The sequence below is a fragment of the Dermacentor albipictus genome, chromosome 7, assembly GCF_038994185.2.
Source record: "Dermacentor albipictus isolate Rhodes 1998 colony chromosome 7, USDA_Dalb.pri_finalv2, whole genome shotgun sequence".
Taxonomy (NCBI): domain Eukaryota; kingdom Metazoa; phylum Arthropoda; class Arachnida; order Ixodida; family Ixodidae; genus Dermacentor; species Dermacentor albipictus.
Window position 1 is genome coordinate 20,937,954 of NC_091827.1, and position 19,377 is coordinate 20,957,330.

At 42.2% G+C, this 19,377-nt stretch overlaps 1 protein-coding gene across 6 annotated transcripts in view; it reads left to right on the forward strand.

Annotated features, from left to right (window-relative positions):
- LOC139047735 (protein sprint-like) overlaps nt 1-18,716 on the forward strand; it is a 42,133-nt gene extending 23,417 nt beyond the window's left edge. For all 6 annotated transcript variants that reach the window (XM_070521750.1, XM_070521748.1, XM_070521746.1 and 3 more), the window contains exons 13-19: nt 706-781; nt 3,824-3,955; nt 5,588-5,645; nt 7,214-7,455; nt 7,642-7,789; nt 7,883-7,957; nt 10,083-18,716. In XM_070521750.1, the coding sequence (XP_070377851.1) occupies nt 706-781; nt 3,824-3,955; nt 5,588-5,645; nt 7,214-7,455; nt 7,642-7,789; nt 7,883-7,957; nt 10,083-10,216 (865 nt within the window). In that variant the 3' untranslated portion in view covers nt 10,217-18,716. The remainder of the gene's footprint in view (nt 1-705; nt 782-3,823; nt 3,956-5,587; nt 5,646-7,213; nt 7,456-7,641; nt 7,790-7,882; nt 7,958-10,082) is intronic.
- The last annotated feature ends 661 nt before the right edge of the window (nt 18,717-19,377 follow it).

The window sequence follows — 19,377 nt, forward strand, 5'->3', positions numbered from 1 at the left end:
AATGCAAGCCATGAAAACATGGATTTTTTTTTTTGGCTTCGCTTTGCAACAGGAAATAAGAAGGTACTTTTGCATTGTGGGGATTACACAGAGAGGTGCACTACTTAGTTCTAAGGTAAAGGAATTCATTGACTTTTTTCTTTTTCAAAGGTTTATGTGTTCTGAATGTTTTTGAATAGTAAAGTGCCCTGTAAATAGCATGAAAAGATAGAGCTGTGAATGTTGTCCATTTCTTGGCTTGTCTACATAAAGGATGCAAGATGAATTGTAGTACCTAAAGGTAGAGAGGATGCTTTTGTCTCTTTCATGCCTGCATTCTGCACTGTTTTCTTTAAACAAATAGCTAAAGCTTCCAAGAAGGTTGTCAGATATATTGCCTGACATGCTTTGAACTCAGTGTTCTTCCTGTGTTGTTAAAATTGTACAGCAGGAACTGCTGCCCAGCAGCCATCCCACTTTGCCACTAACTTTTTTTTAATATTGATAAGTGCTACCTCAGTCAGTTCTTCTAATTCATTTTACAAGCGTTGGGCCATGCTATGTTCACTGCAGCACAATATTGTGTGTTCATTGATGCATTGCATCTAGGTAAACACTTATGAATGGCTTTTCAGATGAAGTTACAATGTCTGGCTGTTCTTAGTATTTCTGGTGACATACTGCCCTACCAGAAGGCATCTTTTTCTGGTGTTGCCATTTTTCCAGGTCTGGTGCTTTGAAGCTGCTGTCAGACAGCATGAAGTATGCCCGCACCAAAACACCTCAGGAGCTTGGAATAAAGGTATTCAAGTTGTTAACTTCGTCTGCAATATAAGCTGAAATGAAATTGTTTTGTTGTAACTGAAAAGAAGAAAGTGAATAATCAAGATAAAAGAAAGAAAATGGCTGAATTATTGCTTATGAGATGCCAATGCACAGTTCTCTGAACACGTGTCAGTAGCAGACTATGAGGGAGGATGGTGCTGTTAGGGTTGCCAACCATCCCAAACGCAGTGCCATCTTTGTCCACTTACAAAGTTGGCAACCATAAGTGCTATTGGCTTCATGATTGCACATGTGAGGTATACCTGGACACTGCTCAGTCAAATTAGAAACTTGCCTGTCCTTGTTTCGTTTTGTGAGAGTGCTGCTACGGCAAGCCTGTGCTTTTAATTATAAAGTGCAGAAGGTGTCAGTGTATGTTATTTTCCAGCTAGCAGTGTGGTTTTCATGTAGTAACCTCCACATGTCTAGGCTTGCATGAAGTTGCAGGGATGGAGCCACATAGTGTGAGGCACCTTACTTTTGTTAAAAGTATGTGGTTGCACATTTTTCCACAAGGGACAGTTATAATGTGAGTGTATGCTGGGGCTGTTGCTCATTTAGTATTTCAGCCAGTGTAGAAATGGTTGGTTGTATATTTAGTGTTCTTGTCTTGCAGCAGTGTTGGCTCCAAATGTCCATATGACTTCTGATATTCACCTTCCGTCGTAGATTAATTAGATGCTAATGATTAGTTTCATTTACCCTTGGAGCTTCCCACAAGATAAACCATTTCAACTGCAGTCGAATCTCGTTAATTCGAACATGCTTAATTCAAACTTCCGGTTTATTAAAACTGACGCTGTGGTCCCATTAAAGTTATGTGTATTCCAATGGGCGAAAACGCCTGGTAATTCGAACACACAGGCATTTGCAATGGTTAATTCGAACATACCACATTCCAACAGTGCTTTCAGCAGCGCACCAAATCACATGATGGCGCCCCCAACCAGCATTGTCCTGACCCTGCCATAGAGGAGAAGCTTAGGAGAGACCCCCTTCGAAGTTCCTGAAACTTGTGCACGGGACTGGCGCATACAGGAAAGTATGGCACAGCCGTGCAGCCCCTATCTTGAAAGCGATCTGCAATGGAGACAGAGTCTACACATCTAGGCGCACCATGCTGTGATCTCGTCGCTTAGTTCATGTTGAAGCAAGAAGCCACACGAAGGTTAATTCGCTTGCTCCTGCTACCGCACATCCTCGCTCCAGCGTTTTGATAAAGAATTTCCGCAATCATTGAGACGTGTTCATGTTTGCTAGTGTGCACGTGGCACCATTCTTGTTAATTTAGTTAGTAAGTGAATGTTCAAAAGTTTATGCGGCCAATATAACTACTATCCTTACATTTTGTACAGCAGTCTGCTAAATTGTATCACAATCGATGCTTCGCCTTTTAGGCAAAACTGCCGCTTCTTTTATTTATCGCAACTTTGGTGCATTGGGAGTAAATCTTTGTTTTTCCAAATGAGAGAAAGTTGGTATTTCAGTGTGAAAGAGTGAGGTGCACGGTACTGTAAAGGACTCTTCTTGGCTTAGGTCACGGCAAACGGATGCGAGTTACAATCGAGGACAGGTTATTTTTTTTTCTACTTTTTTTGGTCACTGGAACTGGGTGCACGTTACAATCAAAGGCGTGTTAGAATCGAGAAAAAACGGTAGGCGGCAGAGGTAATTAGCGCCGTCCATCAAACTGGCGGGAATGCAAATTCGCTTCCCTCCCGCCGCCCCTCCTCGCGGCTTCGTTGCCCTTGCCCTGCCTCTCAACTCCTTCACCTTCGATGGTCCCCAAACGCACCTGCCTCTGTGCTTATCTCGTCTCAAATAGACCTGAAAACTCGTCACAAATAGACCGTACGCATGCACTGTCATAGCTAGTTGCTTGTTTTGTACATTCCAAGTCACAATTGAGGTACTCAAACCTCACACCTTTGTGGGCAACATTCCATTAAAAATAAAGGAAAAATTAATAATGGCCTGGAAGTGAGCCATAGCAGTTAGAGTGACTGGTTCGGCTAGCATAACGTTACACTTTGACAACAGAAAGAAAAGAACACCATTGTCCCTGTGTCATCCTCACTTGTGTCATCCCCACTTCCTTTGTCCCTGTGTGATGTCACACTGGCAGAACCAATCAGTATACACTGACTAGCCCGGCAAAATTCATTCATTCACTTGATTCATTAACTCATTCCTTCACTCTTTCATTTTTATTTCTACATTTCATACAAGAGAAATGCTGGGAACATGGACGAAAAGCTTGTCTTATGACAGCTCAACGAAGTCCGCGTAACCAGGCACAAGTTCGGTTACAATGCCCCTATACCACTTGGTGGTCTAGCAATGGGGATATCTTTAATGTTGCTTTGTGTGTGTTTTCTGAGTTTGAGTTTATTTATAAAAATAGAAATTGCTAAATGCATGTATACAGGCGAGGGTCCCGAGTAGCGATGCCAAAAATGTAACCCTCGGTTAAAAATTACAACAAAACTGTATAAATTGCGATGGGTTGGCAACACTGCAACACAACAGCAGGATGAACTAACAGCAGAGAGAACACAAGCAAATCGACTGCTAAATATGGAACCAAACAATGCTTTACTGCAATACCGTATAAGCGCAGAAAACATTGGAAGAGGCAGAGCGTATACAATTTGAGTAGTAGAGAAACAAACAAGCTAGTGACACAGTGTAAATGTTGTGAAAAAATGAGGAAAAATACAATGTGGCAATGAAAGTACAACAAACGAACAGTAACTACTTAAAATCACAAGCAAATTAATAGGGTAAATTGTCAGAGGTTAGCATAAAATGTTTTAATGAAGCTCTGAACCACGTTTAACTAGGCAGGTTGTGGAACAGGCGAACTATTCCAGGATGCGATGGTAGTGATTGTAGATGTGCTTTTACTGTACATAGCTAGTACAGACGAATTATAACAAGAAATTATAATTAGAAGCAAACCTAGCGCAGAGGGAGGTATGCTCGGCGGTTGTCATGCAATGTTTCTTACCCCAACCAGAGTGACTTCGAGCCACCACGGGGCGTCACATTGGAGCTGGTGCAGCATTTCCTGCTCAAGCTGCAGAAGGCCTACTCACCACTGAGGAAGCTGGAGAATCTTCTGTCAGCCATATCCGTCATATATAGCAGTGTGAGTGGCCTTCGTTTCATCCTCTCCCCTATCATTTCATTCGTTTCTTTCTCCTTTTTTTTTGCGATTGATTCCATTAGTAACCAATGAAGAGCAACTTGAGGTGGAGGTTCTTTGCCCACTTGCATGTGCAAGTATGACGGCATGCAAGAATGTCTGCCAAAAAATATCCAAGCCAAAGCAACAGTTATGCAATGAAATTGAAAATGAAATTCGAGGGCCCTAAAGTACCATGAAAATAAGTGTGCTCCTTGAATTACAGCAGAGCCTCTCTCACACATTTTGAAAAGAAGAAAAAAATGTGCGAAAAAGCGTACTAACAGGGAAGACATATGGGCCAAAGTAACTAAAAATTTCACTGACGCAAAAGCGTTGTGCAGATCTTTGCGGCATGAGACGCCAACGCGCGTTGAGCTGGTGGTGCTTCGGCACCACCATAGTTTTCACTGTAGTCAAAAATTTTGGCCACTGCATGGAATCTGTATTAGTTTTCCAGACGTGACTCATGTGCAAGATGACGCTAATGCTACAGCTATGAACAAAATTGCTGCTGTGCCCTTGGTTTCATTGGTGAGGCTATATCTTGGGTTTTCGAGTGCCACTTCATTGCTGAGTATAAGGAGGATTGCTACAAGGTATTACTGCAAGAAGAGGATGCTTACTCAAAGAAAAATAGGGGTAACACGGGGAAGGTGGGAGATGGAAATTTAAGACAGTGAGTAAAACGAGAACAAAGTAAAGGTGGGAGCCCTTGTTTCGACTGGTGGAGTTGTCTTCTTAAGGGCGACATATGCTTTCGTCGGCACAGTATATGCAGGTAGGGGTCTTCTAAAGGGGAGGGGGCTAAGGTGGGTGGGTGAGGCAACGACCGAAGGTGTGTTAGCAATGAGGGTGCAGAACTGAAAAAGAAGGTGTGCTATTTCAACATTGGTGGAGGAATGTGAGGTAGCCCCGTGTGTCAGCCGGCCGTGGGTTTTTTCGTGCAAGGGGTCTGGACCATAGGAGGGGTCATCTGCTTCGCTGGAGGTCAGTGAGCTATCGCCTCTCTGAAAGAGAGAAAAAGAAGCAGCAGAAAATGGTGCTCTTGAAAAAAAAAAGTTACTGAAAATGCAATTAATATTTTAATAAAAATAAAGAAAGGAAAGGGAGGAAAGGAAATATATAAAACAAAACACTATGCATCCTAATGAAAAATAATTAAGTGCGGTTGCCTATAGCTTGAAATTTAGCATAGCGAATAAATTCTAAAGCTCCCTTTTAAATGTTTATGCATATTGGTTGCAATGTCTTGAACTTATGGATGAGGTATGATTCTCTGTATTTTGTCTCGTACAGCATGAAAATTTGACTCTAGGATGTCGAGTTTAAGTTCATCAAAATTATGACCTGGTTGACTGAAATGCTCGTCAACGGCATTGGGAAGCTTTGGGTTGCTTAGTGCTTTGTTTGTTCTTTTCTTTCCTCCCTTTCCTTCTTTTATATTTCTTATCTATATATTTATTCCATTTTAGTAATTTTTTTCCAGGACCACCATTTTCTGCCGCTTTATTTATAAGCAGTTTGCTCTTCTGAGCCTTGTGTTCTGCAATGCATTTAATAACCACTCAAACTGTACCAACCACTCGGGTACAGGTGCAGAGGGACCGCAAGTCGCAACCTGAGGGCGAGTCTTTTTCATTGGGTGCTGATGGTAAGTACAAGGAGGATTTTTGTATCGTCCTTTTGCTGAACATGATTTGAACTCGTGTAGTGCAGACTGATAATTAAACTGGTTCTCAGCAGCCCATAAGAGCCTTGGACATGCAAGTTAAAGGGGTCCTGAAGCACTTTTTGCACATAGTAAGAAAACGCTGCTTATCTGTGTGCGAGGCTCCTGTTAACCCTTTGAAGGTCAATTTTTTTCACCTGATGTGACCCCTCACGGTTGGTTTTCTTTATTGCAGATTTAAAATATTCTGAGTGACCTATTTAAAAGAACTTCGGTGAATTTTTTTTTTTTAGAGTCGCCATAAAGTCACGAAAAAAAAATTGCATCAGTAATCATGCATTGTTTTTTCATGAATACAGAAGATGGCTTATAAATATAAGTTTAAATATAGTAAGAATAAAAATGTAGATAAACTATAATAGATATATTCCGATTTAGCACTTAGGCAGTAGTCTGCATAGAAGCAATTGCCATTTGACTCACTCACAGAAAAGCAACCGATGCATTTTCATTGCGTAATCGAACTGTGTATGTGAGCCCATGCAAGAAAACTCAATGGTCATACACCCATCAGAAAAACCAAATGAGTCAAAAACTTGCAGTAATCAATCCTTTGTCCCATCACCAACGAGGGGCAGTCAGTTCTTGCGACCCTCAAGAAAAGAAATGCAGGCATGGCAGCATCATTCATGTATGGTGGCATCGTTTGTGTGTATGGCCAGCATTTAGCACTGATGCTTTGAGAGATTAGTATAAATCGGGTAGACATCCATTTTTACGAGCACAATGAACAGAAAAAGCCTGCAAGACAAATCCACTTGAAATGAATCTCCAAGATCGCACCAGTTCCTAGATATAATTTCCCAAAGTGTAGGACAAAATACATGTGTGCCCCAGTTACTTTTGTACTTCAGGGCATAAAATAGCATATTCTTAAATAAAGTAAGTGAAACAATAGTGCATTTTTCGGTGAGTTTGATTGTTCATATCTCCGAACTGGTGTCATATTGAAAATTCATTCCGAATGGTTACGCCATGCAAACTCACCGGCTACTATTCGTAAATTGCAGTATGTGCCATAATGTAATTAAGAAATTAATGAGTGAACTTTTTACAGTAGTTTAATGTGTCTTTTGATTTCTCATGCAAGTAATGTCCACCTCTCTCAATATGGGTACCTAGCTCACGGACTACGACTATGTTATCTGCTACAGGCGATTTTTAATAATTGCAGAGAACCTATAGCTGATCACCCCATTCATGCACGCACACATGCGTGCACACACCCACACACACACACTTGCACACCTCTACCATGTGACCAGCTTCCCACACTCCACACCCAACACTTTTTTCCACTTAGACACTCCTAATGCTCACACATAAAAAAATCAACAAATTAATAGTTCGTGTACAGTTAGCATCTGCACAGTTTTTTTTCTTTTTTAGCTTTTATTGGCTTCATTGGCCGCTTGTGTCGCTTTACATGGCCCTTTGTCTATCATACTTTCGCCTGCTCACCTCACAAAAGTGCTGATTGGTATGTGCAGACTTCCTGCCCATCTTTCTGTACGTTCTGGTGCAATGTGGCCTGGTGTCAGCTGAAGTGGAAGCCGACTACATGTGGGGGCTGTTGCACCCTTCTCTGCTCACCGGTGAAGGCGGCTACTACCTCACCACCTTGAGCAGTGCTGTGCACGTCCTCAAGTCTTTGCGAGATGGTGATGAGCAGGCGGATGCTGCTACTGCTGCGACCACGCCCCCGCAGTCCACGCAAGGTTCTTCCGGCAAGGTGTGTCTCGCCACCGTTCTTTATCATGTAATACTTCCCTTCTCAGAGGAAACCAAACTTTTCAAAAATGCATTATCGCTCACTTGTACAGTTTGAAGCAAAAATGCTGAGCCTTGATCATGAACCGTTCCGTGCACCTAATTGGTGTCAAGCAGTCATGCCCCTGGTGTCTGTCACTGGTCGTAGGAGGCCTCTGCCCAGCCAGCCATGTTTCGCTACCCCCGAATGGCTGACCTCCAGGGCTTCATGCAGATCGTCATCCCGGATGAGCTCAGTGGCAGCATTGTGGCCAAGACGCTGCCCGTGCTGCCCCACATGACCGCCAAGGAAGTTCGTGAGTACCCAGAGACGGTCTAGTTCAAGTACCAAGAACATTGCTCATCAGCAAATGTCGCTCAGCGCAACCTTTCTACTCCTTCCTTTGCAGGAAAGATGATAGCACACAAGTTCAGGGTCACAAATCCTGAAGATTATGGCCTCTTTAAGCTAGTCAAAGGAGAAGGTGAGTGCATACGACTACTCTGTACTCCCTTTCATTCTTAGCAGGTAACGCTGCAGAAGTCTCGAAAGTAGTGCGGTCATGGAAGTCTCACTCTGCACATTTTTCCAGTGCTGTTGTTTTTGATTCATGATGATTTCTATGGAATAACTGCTTCATGCACAGTAGACTTCCAGTTCGATTCCGGTTAATTAGATTGAATTTGCTGAAGAGTGAAATTGCTGAATACACGTCATCTCCGTTTGTAAACGCCTATTTTCAACCTGCCCGAGGAATATTTTCAAGCAATAACTGTAACCTACAGTGTCTGATTATGGTATTTACCCAATACTAATGTAGACCTTTTTTTTTTCTCTCCTGAGAGATTGGGCCGAAAATTGCCCGACAGTGCAGTCTGATAAGTGATCAAGGGTGCGATCTTGTACGCGTTCCAAAATAGAACGGAGGCGGTCCGTTCCACCGAGCCGCACACGGTTGGTCAGTTTGAACGGTGAAGAACGCCATGACGTCAATTGTGAAGTGATATCTGCTGTCAATCATTCCGTGTGGTCTGCTATCGGACGAACGCAACGGAACGGACCGTCCATTTCGTGACGGAAAGAACGGACTGCCTCCGTTCGAGTTTGGAACGCGTACAATATCGCACCCCAAAATCTTTCGTAGCGTTTGTATGCTTTACCGCATAACATGAATTTATTGCAGCAAAGCTGCCTTTAGAAAACAGGCCGTCATTGTGCAACACATATTACACTAATGCTTGTTTTTCTTGCTAAAAATCCAGTGTGCATTAGATTTCTGCTATGTTTAGGAGCTTTAATGTCATTTATTCGTTAGTTTTCTACTTTGGACAGAAGTGGGTGCGCATTTGATTCAGGGGTGTGATAGAATTGGACAAATACTGGCTAATGAATACGATGTGTGTTTTGCCATTTTTCTGCGTATTGTTTAATTCGACCCGCCGGATAATTTGGTCATTGTTGTCAGTAAAGTGGAAAGTTGGGCTAGTTGGTGAGCAATCATCATACCTTGCTGGTGAAGTAGCGCACTGACCATGTGTCGTGTCAGTGTCGTCTTTTCTTGTGTGTCTTCACCGTGTCCGTGTCAGTGCGCTGCTTCACCAGCAAGGTATGATCATTGTTGTCAGTCCCGTCAGGGTCGAATTAATGTAATTTGGCTGTATTACTACTGGAATTGGTGGATGCAAGCTTACGTCAAATATGACGTAAGATTCATGCACCGTTGTGCTACCAGAATGTGAAGTATGTAGCACTGTGCTCTAGTCATGCGCACAAGTGCTGTGCTGTCATCACTGGTCACAGAAATATCTCGCTCCACTCAGTCGGTAAATGGGTTCAGTCTGCTGACGCCTTTCCTGTAAGAAATGCATAATGCTTTGTGACAGATAAGGACACTGAAATCTTGTTAATACGAACTTGCGGTTTATTCAAACTGACACCGCATCCCCGTTAAAATTATGCGTGTTTAAATGTGCGAAAACGCTCGGCAATTCGAATGCGTAAGCATTTTCAACGGTTAATTCGAACATACTGACCGTGCTATCAGCAGTGCGCCAACTCATGCGGCGGCTTTGTGCAGGCTGCTGTTGCAGTCTTCCGTTGCAAGTACCGTGTTTTGGCATGAATAACCCTCACCAACAATTATAAATTTGACAGTAAAGTCTGGGTGCAGGTTATGTGCAAATTTTTCCTAGACGTGTAGCTTCACAGCAGCGTGCACTGCCCAGCCATGAAGCCACACTTCAGGAAATTGTCACTTGTGTATTAGCACACTGTGCACATGGGCTACCTAACCCTGCGCAGCATGTAAGTCCTCTATTCAATGAGCTTCCTATAATTCGAATCCAGCTTAGTTCAAACAATTTTCAAGCCCTTTCGAGTTGGAATTATCGAGGTTTGACTGTATGAGACTTAATTCCACATCAAATCACACAAAACGTGCCGATATGTTTCCTTCATTTGTGATGCACTATTTATTGGTCGTGAATGCAAAGAGTGGGACAAGTCTCTCTTTAGCCTTTGTAGCGTTGCTTGCTATGTTTCAAAAATACTGGCTTGGGAACCTTCACACAAATTTAGAATGGCAATTTTTTCTTCTTTTCCCTTTGCAGAGACACAGCTGACTGACAACGACTGTCCTCAGGCAATCAAGGCAGACCTTCTCACGAGCGGTGTGGAGTGTCGCTTTGCCTACAAGCGCTACGACGTCAAGTTTGTGTGGCCGTTCAGTGAGAAGCCAGCTTGAACCACTGTTTGGTCAACCAGGTCTGGGCTGGCCATTGGGGTGCTTCCGAACAAAGCTCTACAGCATTGCACATTTTGCTATTGCGGACTTGCAATGTGCTCTCGCTTTTGGCTTATTTGGTGGTAGATCATTTGCTCTGCCAGAAAGAAAAAAAGAAAGACAGAAGTGCGCAGGTTGCAGAATTATTTGTTTGTGTTCCCCGGTTACTGGCATGCATATAAGCTTACCATTCCTATTTGAGAACAGAGCTATGTGTGAAACAATGCTCTCTAGGTACGGGTGTACAATATTTCAAAGCAACTAAGACGCAGCGTGCATTCAAAATTATGCTCTGTGTAGTCCATTAATGGGCTGGCTAGTTGGCTAGCTGCCCACTTTGTTAGGCCAACACTCCAAGATGGTTTCACTGCCTGAGAAAATCTTGTAATGCTTGTTTTTATCATGTTTCCTGTCCCCATATGAACCACTATTCCTTATGACAAAGAGGTTTGAGCATAGCTTCCAGAGTGAAAATTATAGGTTTAAGGTTGTAGTACATGGCCTGCCTTGCTGCCTGTTCCCCCGCAAGTGTGATAAGCAGGCTTTATTGTTGAGGCTACAACTTTTTAGTTTGAAGGACGCTGCTGGGCGGGTATATATTGTGACAGGGAGACTCAACTACCACATCGAGATGAATTAATACAGGGTATATAGACTTGAATGAAGGAAAAATGAGACATCCACCCATTCGGGTGGATGTCTTGCGGGTGGAGACTTGCGGTTCAAATACTCATGCATGCAGTTGCACTTAAGAAATAATACAGTTAAACCTAGATATAACCAAGTCAGAAAAATCGTCACATAGCTATGTTACATCGAAATGCCGTATATTTTCTGTGTAAGGACAATAACCCTTATACTGCACACAGGAATAACTTGTCAAAAATGTATATATAACAAATTATCTGTACATGGGCTGCATTCCTATTTTCTGAGAACACGCCTTGCCAGCTCCGAAAGGTAGCGCATACAGCACCATCTCTGCGCAGCATCAACCTGATGTATAGAGGTGTATCAGACTGTTCTTTGGTTGTTTCTGCAGTCGATAGTCCATAGGCGGGAAGCATATAGACTTAAATGTTGGCGTCACCACAAAATTTCTTTCCCAGGTGCCCCATAGCTTGTCCCATTGCGCTTTCCAGCCATGCTGCTTGTAACTGCTTGTAAGAGACGGCTCTTGCAGCTGCACACTGTCCTGAGCCTTGTGTGTGCCAAGTACCAAGGTTTTCCATGCTTCTTGCATAATTTGTATGCACTGTGAAAAGTAAGAGACTGTTACCAACTGCAACATTCCGTACATATTTTGCGAGAAAACTTTTGTAGCTTTTCTAAGTCTCGCAACCTCGCACAACGTTCAAGGATGCCTTCACCGTTGAACAGCACTTTGCTGGGGCGGTGCATATAGGTGCATTTGTCTTATTTTTGGCTGTGTCCAAAGTTGATCTTCAAAAGGAAGGCCAGTGACTAAGTATCAGCAAAATTCGTATCTCAGTGCCCTCCAGTGTGTACTTTCTTGTATGTTTGTGCAGCATGTGTATGCTGCTTTCCGTAGGAAACGCCTGTCACTGCATGCCCCACTAAACATTATGCACGTGCTTCGCGCTTTGTAAGCACTTTACATGTTTGCACCATGAGCCTTCATCACTTCCGCACCACCTGAAGCGTACACAAGCACTATCAAGTAAGACACTTCTTTCACTTTTCACCTGAAAACTGCAGTAGTCTTTTACTGCACAAACTTGCAAGCCATGCTATGTCAGAGCTTGCGTCTGAATAATAATACTATCATAGTATGTCAGCAAACAACCGCATGCAGTTAAATCATTTGGCCACAGGCACCCGCAATACGGTTTCCATTGAATGCCTCGCTCCTCATTTGAGATGGAAGTGAAGTATTGAAATTGTAGATAAACACACTTACATTATGTTGAGCCTAAAAATGACTTCCTATGGACATCGAGTTATGAAAAGTAAAAATGAATCATTACATAAGAAATTTGACACATTGAAACTCGTTACATTGAGATTTAACTGTGCCTATGAAGCCAGAAATACAGCTTTGGACCATATTTTGTACTACCACTAGTGCCAGGTATGAAAAAGCTTTACTGCATCAGGCTCTCGAACCAATTGTAAATGCATCAGTACTTTGGCAATCCCGACTACTCATCTTTAGCAGCCTATAAGCAGCCTTTAGGCAAAAACACAAGAAAGTAGAAAGTTGGTACAATGAAATTGCAGAAATAAAGCCTGGAAGCTGCATGGCTGCAAGCCTTCATGGTTGCTTTTTCAGGGCACATACAGGGTGTTTTTCTCTTCCTTAATAAAAAAACAAAGAAAAAAAAGCTACTTTATCTTGGTCCTATGTTCATGGCTTTGTTCGTAAAAGTAATGGCCATAAAGAAGGAGAGTAGGTTGTGATACTTGGCTATTGTCAAAGGTTAGTTTCATTGTCTTAATAGCCCATTTTGTGTAATATTTGCCTGTTTAGCTAATCTCATTGTTTTGTAACATAATCAAGAAATGAAACTGCATCTATCTGGTAAATGAGCAGTTACTCAGCTTGGATTTTTATGTAGGGAAGCTGGATTTAATTGGTTGTGAGATGTTGGATTTAACATACGTTCTTTTAAGAAACCCCTCTGGAAGTTCGTCTAGCTCTACTAGTTATGCACAACTGGTTGAAAAGAACACGGGATACATCTCTGACCTATGAAGTACATAATAAAGAGATGCTCTTGGGAAGCTGTAAGCAATTAAGTTTTGCTGCTTGAACCTTTCTCAAAATGATTAATCCCAACTTGTTCCATCTTGAACCATTTCTATAGGTCTGGCTTCTCTCCTGCAATGCGGGTGTAATGCCTTTTGTTATCCGAGGTGCACAATAGTTGCTACGTCATGTTTATTTGGTGATTGTTATCTTAGTTAGCAGCTTGGCAGTCTGCTTCCAGCTACATTATTTTTGCATGTCCCACATGGAAGAGACAGCCTTTAAGACATCAACAAAATGTGTAAATCATTTCATCCTCTGATTGGTGGAACATCTGAGCAACTTCATAAGAAAGATACTGGGCAATAATAAAGTGCAGCCTTTTGGTTGCGCTTTTTTTCTTCTTTTCACAGCTTCTCCTCCTGCACATTTTAAACACAGGAGGGGGTGCCACAGCCACTAGCATGGCTACAGCAAACCAAATGCAGCAAGGCACACATCAGTCAGCATCGGACATGATACAGTTGCTAGTAAATACTTGCAGTCTTGCAACCACATCCATGCTTTCGATTAAATGTTGACTGTCTGTGATTTATTTTTATTATTGGCTGTACTTAAGGAGATGTGCCTGTAGATGGTTCTGGATACTCTTCTCTGACATAATTGTGCTCAGAATGGTCCATATAAGTGATCACAATGGAAGCAACAATTAGAAGAAAAAAAACCGTTCATGTACAGAACAAGTGTCCCTGGGCACATGCAAATGAGGTCTCCTCTAAGTGCCACGTTCCAAGTCCTACATTCTGACAATGGCATGCATCTGAGGTATGAATAAGGCGCAGCACTGAATGTTTTGTAAAGTAATACTAGTGGTGCATGTCACCATGACCCTGTCATTATGTTGTGCCTGCAAGTAATGCACATGTTCATTTTGTGTCAATCGCCTTGAGTGAAAAATTTCATCAGCAGAAATGACGTAGAGGAGTGACAACTCAAGGAAGAAACTTGCGTGCAATGGTAAATCATATATAATTATTCAGGGTAGGCGAGCTTTCACGCAACAACGAAACCTAGCAGGAATTCTTCCTGATGAATGCTACATGCTGCCATGCTAATTCTCTTTTCTCTAAGCCAGATTGTGTGCTTAGAAAAGAGTAAGACCTGAAAGTGCTTAGTAAAGTGTGTCTCTAGCGCTTTGCATGTTGTGCTGCCTTGTGTGTAAATAAATTATCATCCCGAGGCTGCATTTGTAACATTTTGCATTTTTACAGAGCCTATTGCAACATCTGCTAATGACATAACCACTTTCCTTGAATTTTCTACTGAACTGCTGATAGTTGTGTAACAAAGCAAAGTAACAGTGACATGGTACGGATGTGGCTGTTATAATGGCTGTTTTGATACAAGCTAAATTCTACTTTGTTTGCCACAGTAACTTATCAAGGAATGTAACTTGCCATTAAAAGAAAGGTGTGTATGAGTCGAGGATTATGTAACAGTGCAAAATGCCACAATGAAATACTGTAGAATTTACATGCTGTGAACACAGTTTTGTTTACCCCACAATTAGACGTTTCTAATGCAAAACCTTCACATTTTGTCTTGGTGGTACATAGTTCTTAGCGTATTTGTCTATGCAGACCCCAGGGCAGCTGATTCAAATTTCTGTCACTGGCAGTCTTTCTTTGCCCCGCAAAAGCACTGTCTGTCGTGCAAAGAGCAGTGAAATCCTTTGGATGGCTTCAACTTCTTTGCCCGCCACCAAACAGTTGCTATTAATGCTAGTAGCACCCCACCTTTGTAACATCGATGAATACAGGAGCTCTACATGCCTAAGACTGGGTTCGCACAAGATGTTGGTGTTTGTTTAAGCTATGTCTGCATGCTTGCCGTCCAATAGCAAATCACATGCTGGATTTCATTGTCATAAGTGCTCTTGATGACTGCTGGCTGAATGCAGCTAAGACAGCAGTGCTGTAGCTGTTCATGTAAGTGTCTAGTCTGCTAGCGTATAGCATCTGGTGTACAGCCAACAGTGTGAAATGCCGACCGTCCCACTTTGGAAGCAACACTTACTGTTTCTTTTACGTGACCATTTCCTTGCTTCTGGATATTACAGTTGTCTTCTGGGCATGGCACTGACATAGCAGATTAAGCAATGTATTTTTTGGATCGCATGTAGTGCTGGTATTTTGCCACAAGGTATCTAAAGGCTGGAGCGGACTTGAAATAACTAGTATGCACTCTTTTGATATGAGGACCATAATGCATTCACATACAGTTCACAGATGTTTTTCACCAAGTCACATGCTTGGCTTAGGTGAAAATGCCTCCTAACTGGAATTTCATGCCAATTTAGTTTGTCATGTCAGTGTCCTGCTGAGGAGTGTTTGGTGGAAGTGCACTTTTTAAAATCTTCAGCAAAAGGTGTCTGGTTTTTATTTTTCACACTGTAACTTAGCATAAAAATTATGCAATAGGTCATTGATCTTTTTCACACACTGCGCACTGGCGTTGCTGAAGGTGTTCTATGTTTTTAGTGGATTGATCTTTAGATGCATTGAAATTGCAAATTATATGTACATAATATCCATAACTATTGCTGCTCTCAGTTAAGATTTTTTGACAAATTTGCTTGTGCATTCAGTAGCCTGTATGCAGTGCATTGCGACTTTTTTGCTGGGTGTGTGGATAGCTGTGTGCTGGCATTGCTACAAAGTAGCAGATGGATATTAATTGTTTATGTACCATGAACGAGCTGCCCACAACAGTTTGTACCCCTAACTCAGAGGACTCAGCTAAAAATATCCAAGGACACCTAAGCACTTCTTATGAGTTGTGGATGCAAAAGCATTCACGTCAACTTGAACACCGCTGAGCGACCTTTCGAGTTATGAGCACCTCACGAGCAAGCGAGCACATTGAGGTGCTGGGTGCATTTTGATTTAGCCTTACCGAACTGCAATTAGAATGCAGGTGAGAGTTTGCAGAGGCAAGAAACATGCTGATGACACAGGCCTGCAAGAGTGAGGCTGATGTGATACCCTCTCCCCTCATGCAACACCTGGCACGCTATCGCAGCAGCAGGTACACCCTTTCACCTGCTCTGTTCCGTCAGGGTGTGCTCGGGACATAGCCTCGCAGTCAATAAGAATTTATCTGCCATTTCGCCTCTACAGATGACGCACGAATGCTTTTTTGCTCAAAGGGCCATTTAATGCTTTCACATAAAAAAAGAAAGTCAGGCGAGAAAGGTCCTTTACCAAACTTTCTATTATTGGAAACACTGTACCAGGCAGCAGGTAAGACTGACTACCAGCAACTGTTGCCTCAAAATAACATCGTCAAGCTTCTGGCTGCACCCAAAATATGGCACCAAGCACATGACTCTCAGTGTACATGATACAGCTGCGAAAGTGTGAGTTAGTGCCCAGAGGGCGACAGTACAGCAGCAGAGTTGCATTTATTTTTTTGCATTACTATGGCCAGTGCCTGCCTTCTCAATGTGCACACACTTGATGAAAATCAACTTGAGAGCCACACCTTGTCCAACTGCATGACTTTAGTTCACTGGTGTGCCTTTGGTTACTGGAGAACCTATCTTGAGTGCCAGCTCACGAAACGTCTTATTAAAATTTGGCAGCGAGACCTTGAACCAACAGCAGAAATGACAATTTCCGAGTGTGCCTTCCTGTATAGCAAGGCATCAAGCCAGACAACAATCGTAACTCAAATATTATCGCTGACAGCAATCAATTAAGAGCACAGCCCTAGTATAAGCTAAACATTGATCTGCCCACTATACAGTAGACTTACTCGTTTCAGAAGCAAGTACAGTGCATACCTGCCAAGCCTCCCAGTTTCCCCATACTTTCTATAGATGCTCGGCAAATTGTGGGGCAAGATACTTGACAAGCGTGACAAAATTGCATGAAACACTGGCGTGCGAGCCTGCTTTGTTTGCCATGTTCAACAGGCATGAGCAAGTTTGGCTTAAGAAGTGCGGCATATTGTGGTTCTTCACAATTATCGTCGACAACATATGATTTGGGAATCGGAGCTGTTTGCTGCGTTGCCGCTCCCACACATAGTGGTCACGAGGAAACCTAAATTGTGTCTCCAGCACTATAGTATGTAAAGTGAGTTGGATGAGCTGGAATTATTTTACTAGAGTGAAAGGAATATGTAAAGTGCTGCTGGTCATGCTGAATATGCTGAATTTGTCTGCAGTGCCTGTAGTGGAGAATCTATTGTTACACCTAACAATTTAATAAATGCTTGACAGTTTTTGGAAGTTGTGCTTCTCATCGAGCACTTATAGGAGGTTTGTCCATATTAATGCTTCTATTGTACAAAGCTTGTCCCTGGGTAGAGCAGTATAAAATTACGTGAATGCTACTGCACTGATGTGATGGAAAGACTGTATGTCATGTTTAATACCATTGCTTGAAAAACATTATGCAAGCTTGTTGCTCTTGGTATCTGTCAATGTGCAATTTTCCTTTTGTGTATGGCGACCAGACTTTGGATTACAAAACCATAGGAGGAAGAGGAGGAAGTTCTGGGAAGGGGGGTCACTCTATTGTAGGCTTGTGAGATGTGGAGCCTTGTGACTTACCAATGAGTGTAGTTTGCCAAAAATTTCATCTCTTCTTTATATGCGTTGGTTCTAGCATAGACATATTTGGAACTGGCTGTGTGCATGCAAACAAGTACCAGATTTATTTCCTCCACGACACAGAAGTGTTTTGTTTCCACTCTGCCTTTGCACCCTGCTTAACTGTTAACTAGCTGGTTAAGTTAAATTTCATGCTTTGGTTGTAAACAGGCTAGTGCCAGTGCTCTCTAATCATTGAAGGAGTCCATGTAAATTTTTTGTATACTTTTGCCAAGGTCAATTTAACAAGATCACATTGCTAGTTTGCTCACAGCATTGAATGCCAGTGCCTATGTTTTGGAATTACAAGCCTATCTTGCTGGTACAGCTTGGGCCAAGGCATGAGGACAAAAGCAGGGCACAACTTTCCACTATCCGAACAGCACGCATGAAACGCCAGATATGTTATACCTATAGTATCAGTCTGTCTGGTCACATTACTGATATGCAACTGCTAATCGTCCTGCTGGCCATGGCATATTCTGCTCTGTGATTTCATGTTTTATTGATAACTTCTTTAGCATAACTGGCACTGGTGATCTGTTTATATGTATTGCACTTTTGTCTTGTTCTGTGTTTCATGCTTAGAAATGGTGCATGTAATTAAACAAGCGTACTCGTAAATACTCTACTGTGCTGGTATATAGGCTGCCTTCCTCATGTCAACTTTTTCTGTGATCGACAAAGCCGAGTGTGAGGTTTTCTTGTGCACCTGACATTTTTAGCCTCTGCAAAGTTTTAGGTATATAAAGTGTGCTGTACATGACTATTTTTTACAGCTTTTTATCTTGTAACTTGTTTGTTTCATGCAACTGCAGTGTTCATAGCTGCTATGCTGCAGCCATGTCTATTTCCTGGGCATGATTTATTATGATCGTCTCATAGTATTTACATGACTCCTGCCACCTTGCATTTTGTGAATTTGTTGTTTTGAAACGAACATCTCTCTCTGTTTTTTGACTGCTGTGACTGGGCTGGATTGGCTGTAATTTTGGCAGTGGTGTTCTTGTTTGCAGGCGAACAAGCTAAGGTTACAATGACTATATTCGTGGGTATCACTTCAATGCCCGATTAAACTTCCTCTGGCAAACTGTCGGTTGTCTGTTTTCTGCCGTAGATGGCTTCGCCCACAGTTGAATTGGCAGAAAGAGTGGGAACATGTATCGTTGTCTTTCGCAGACTTAGCTTTGGCACCTGGCAGGTAACCCGTCAGCTGTGAAAAAGGCTTTTGTATGCTCAGACAGGCAGCTTTATGCAGTGTTTCCTGGTTTCTAATTTTTAACCCTTTAACTGGCACCTCAACCAATATGTAGGTTCTGTCAAAACTTCTGCAAAGCAGTTTATGAAACGGTATTGGTTTCAGTCCACTTAGTTTATTGCAGTAATCAGTTGACAAAATGTGCACATTTTGTATGTATGATACCCTAGATGTCCTGCAGTGAACAGACTGCAAAGGGGACCTCTTGTCCGTATTGTCTAGAAAACCTAAGTACACAGCAGCTAGACATGATAAAGTATTGCTGCAATCAATAGCTGACACGAAAAATTATTTTAAATAGCATAGAATAGTTATTGTAAAAAATGGTAACTGGTGGAATGATTATGTCGAATGCAATGATTTGCAGAGGTTTCATTTAATAAACATGTCAAAGTAAAATCCTGCATTAAAATGAGCTAGTAATGAGTTCCACAGCAACTTGGCTGAAAAATTTTTAAATTTTCCATAATTCCCCGTTTTGGTAATAACTATCTGTA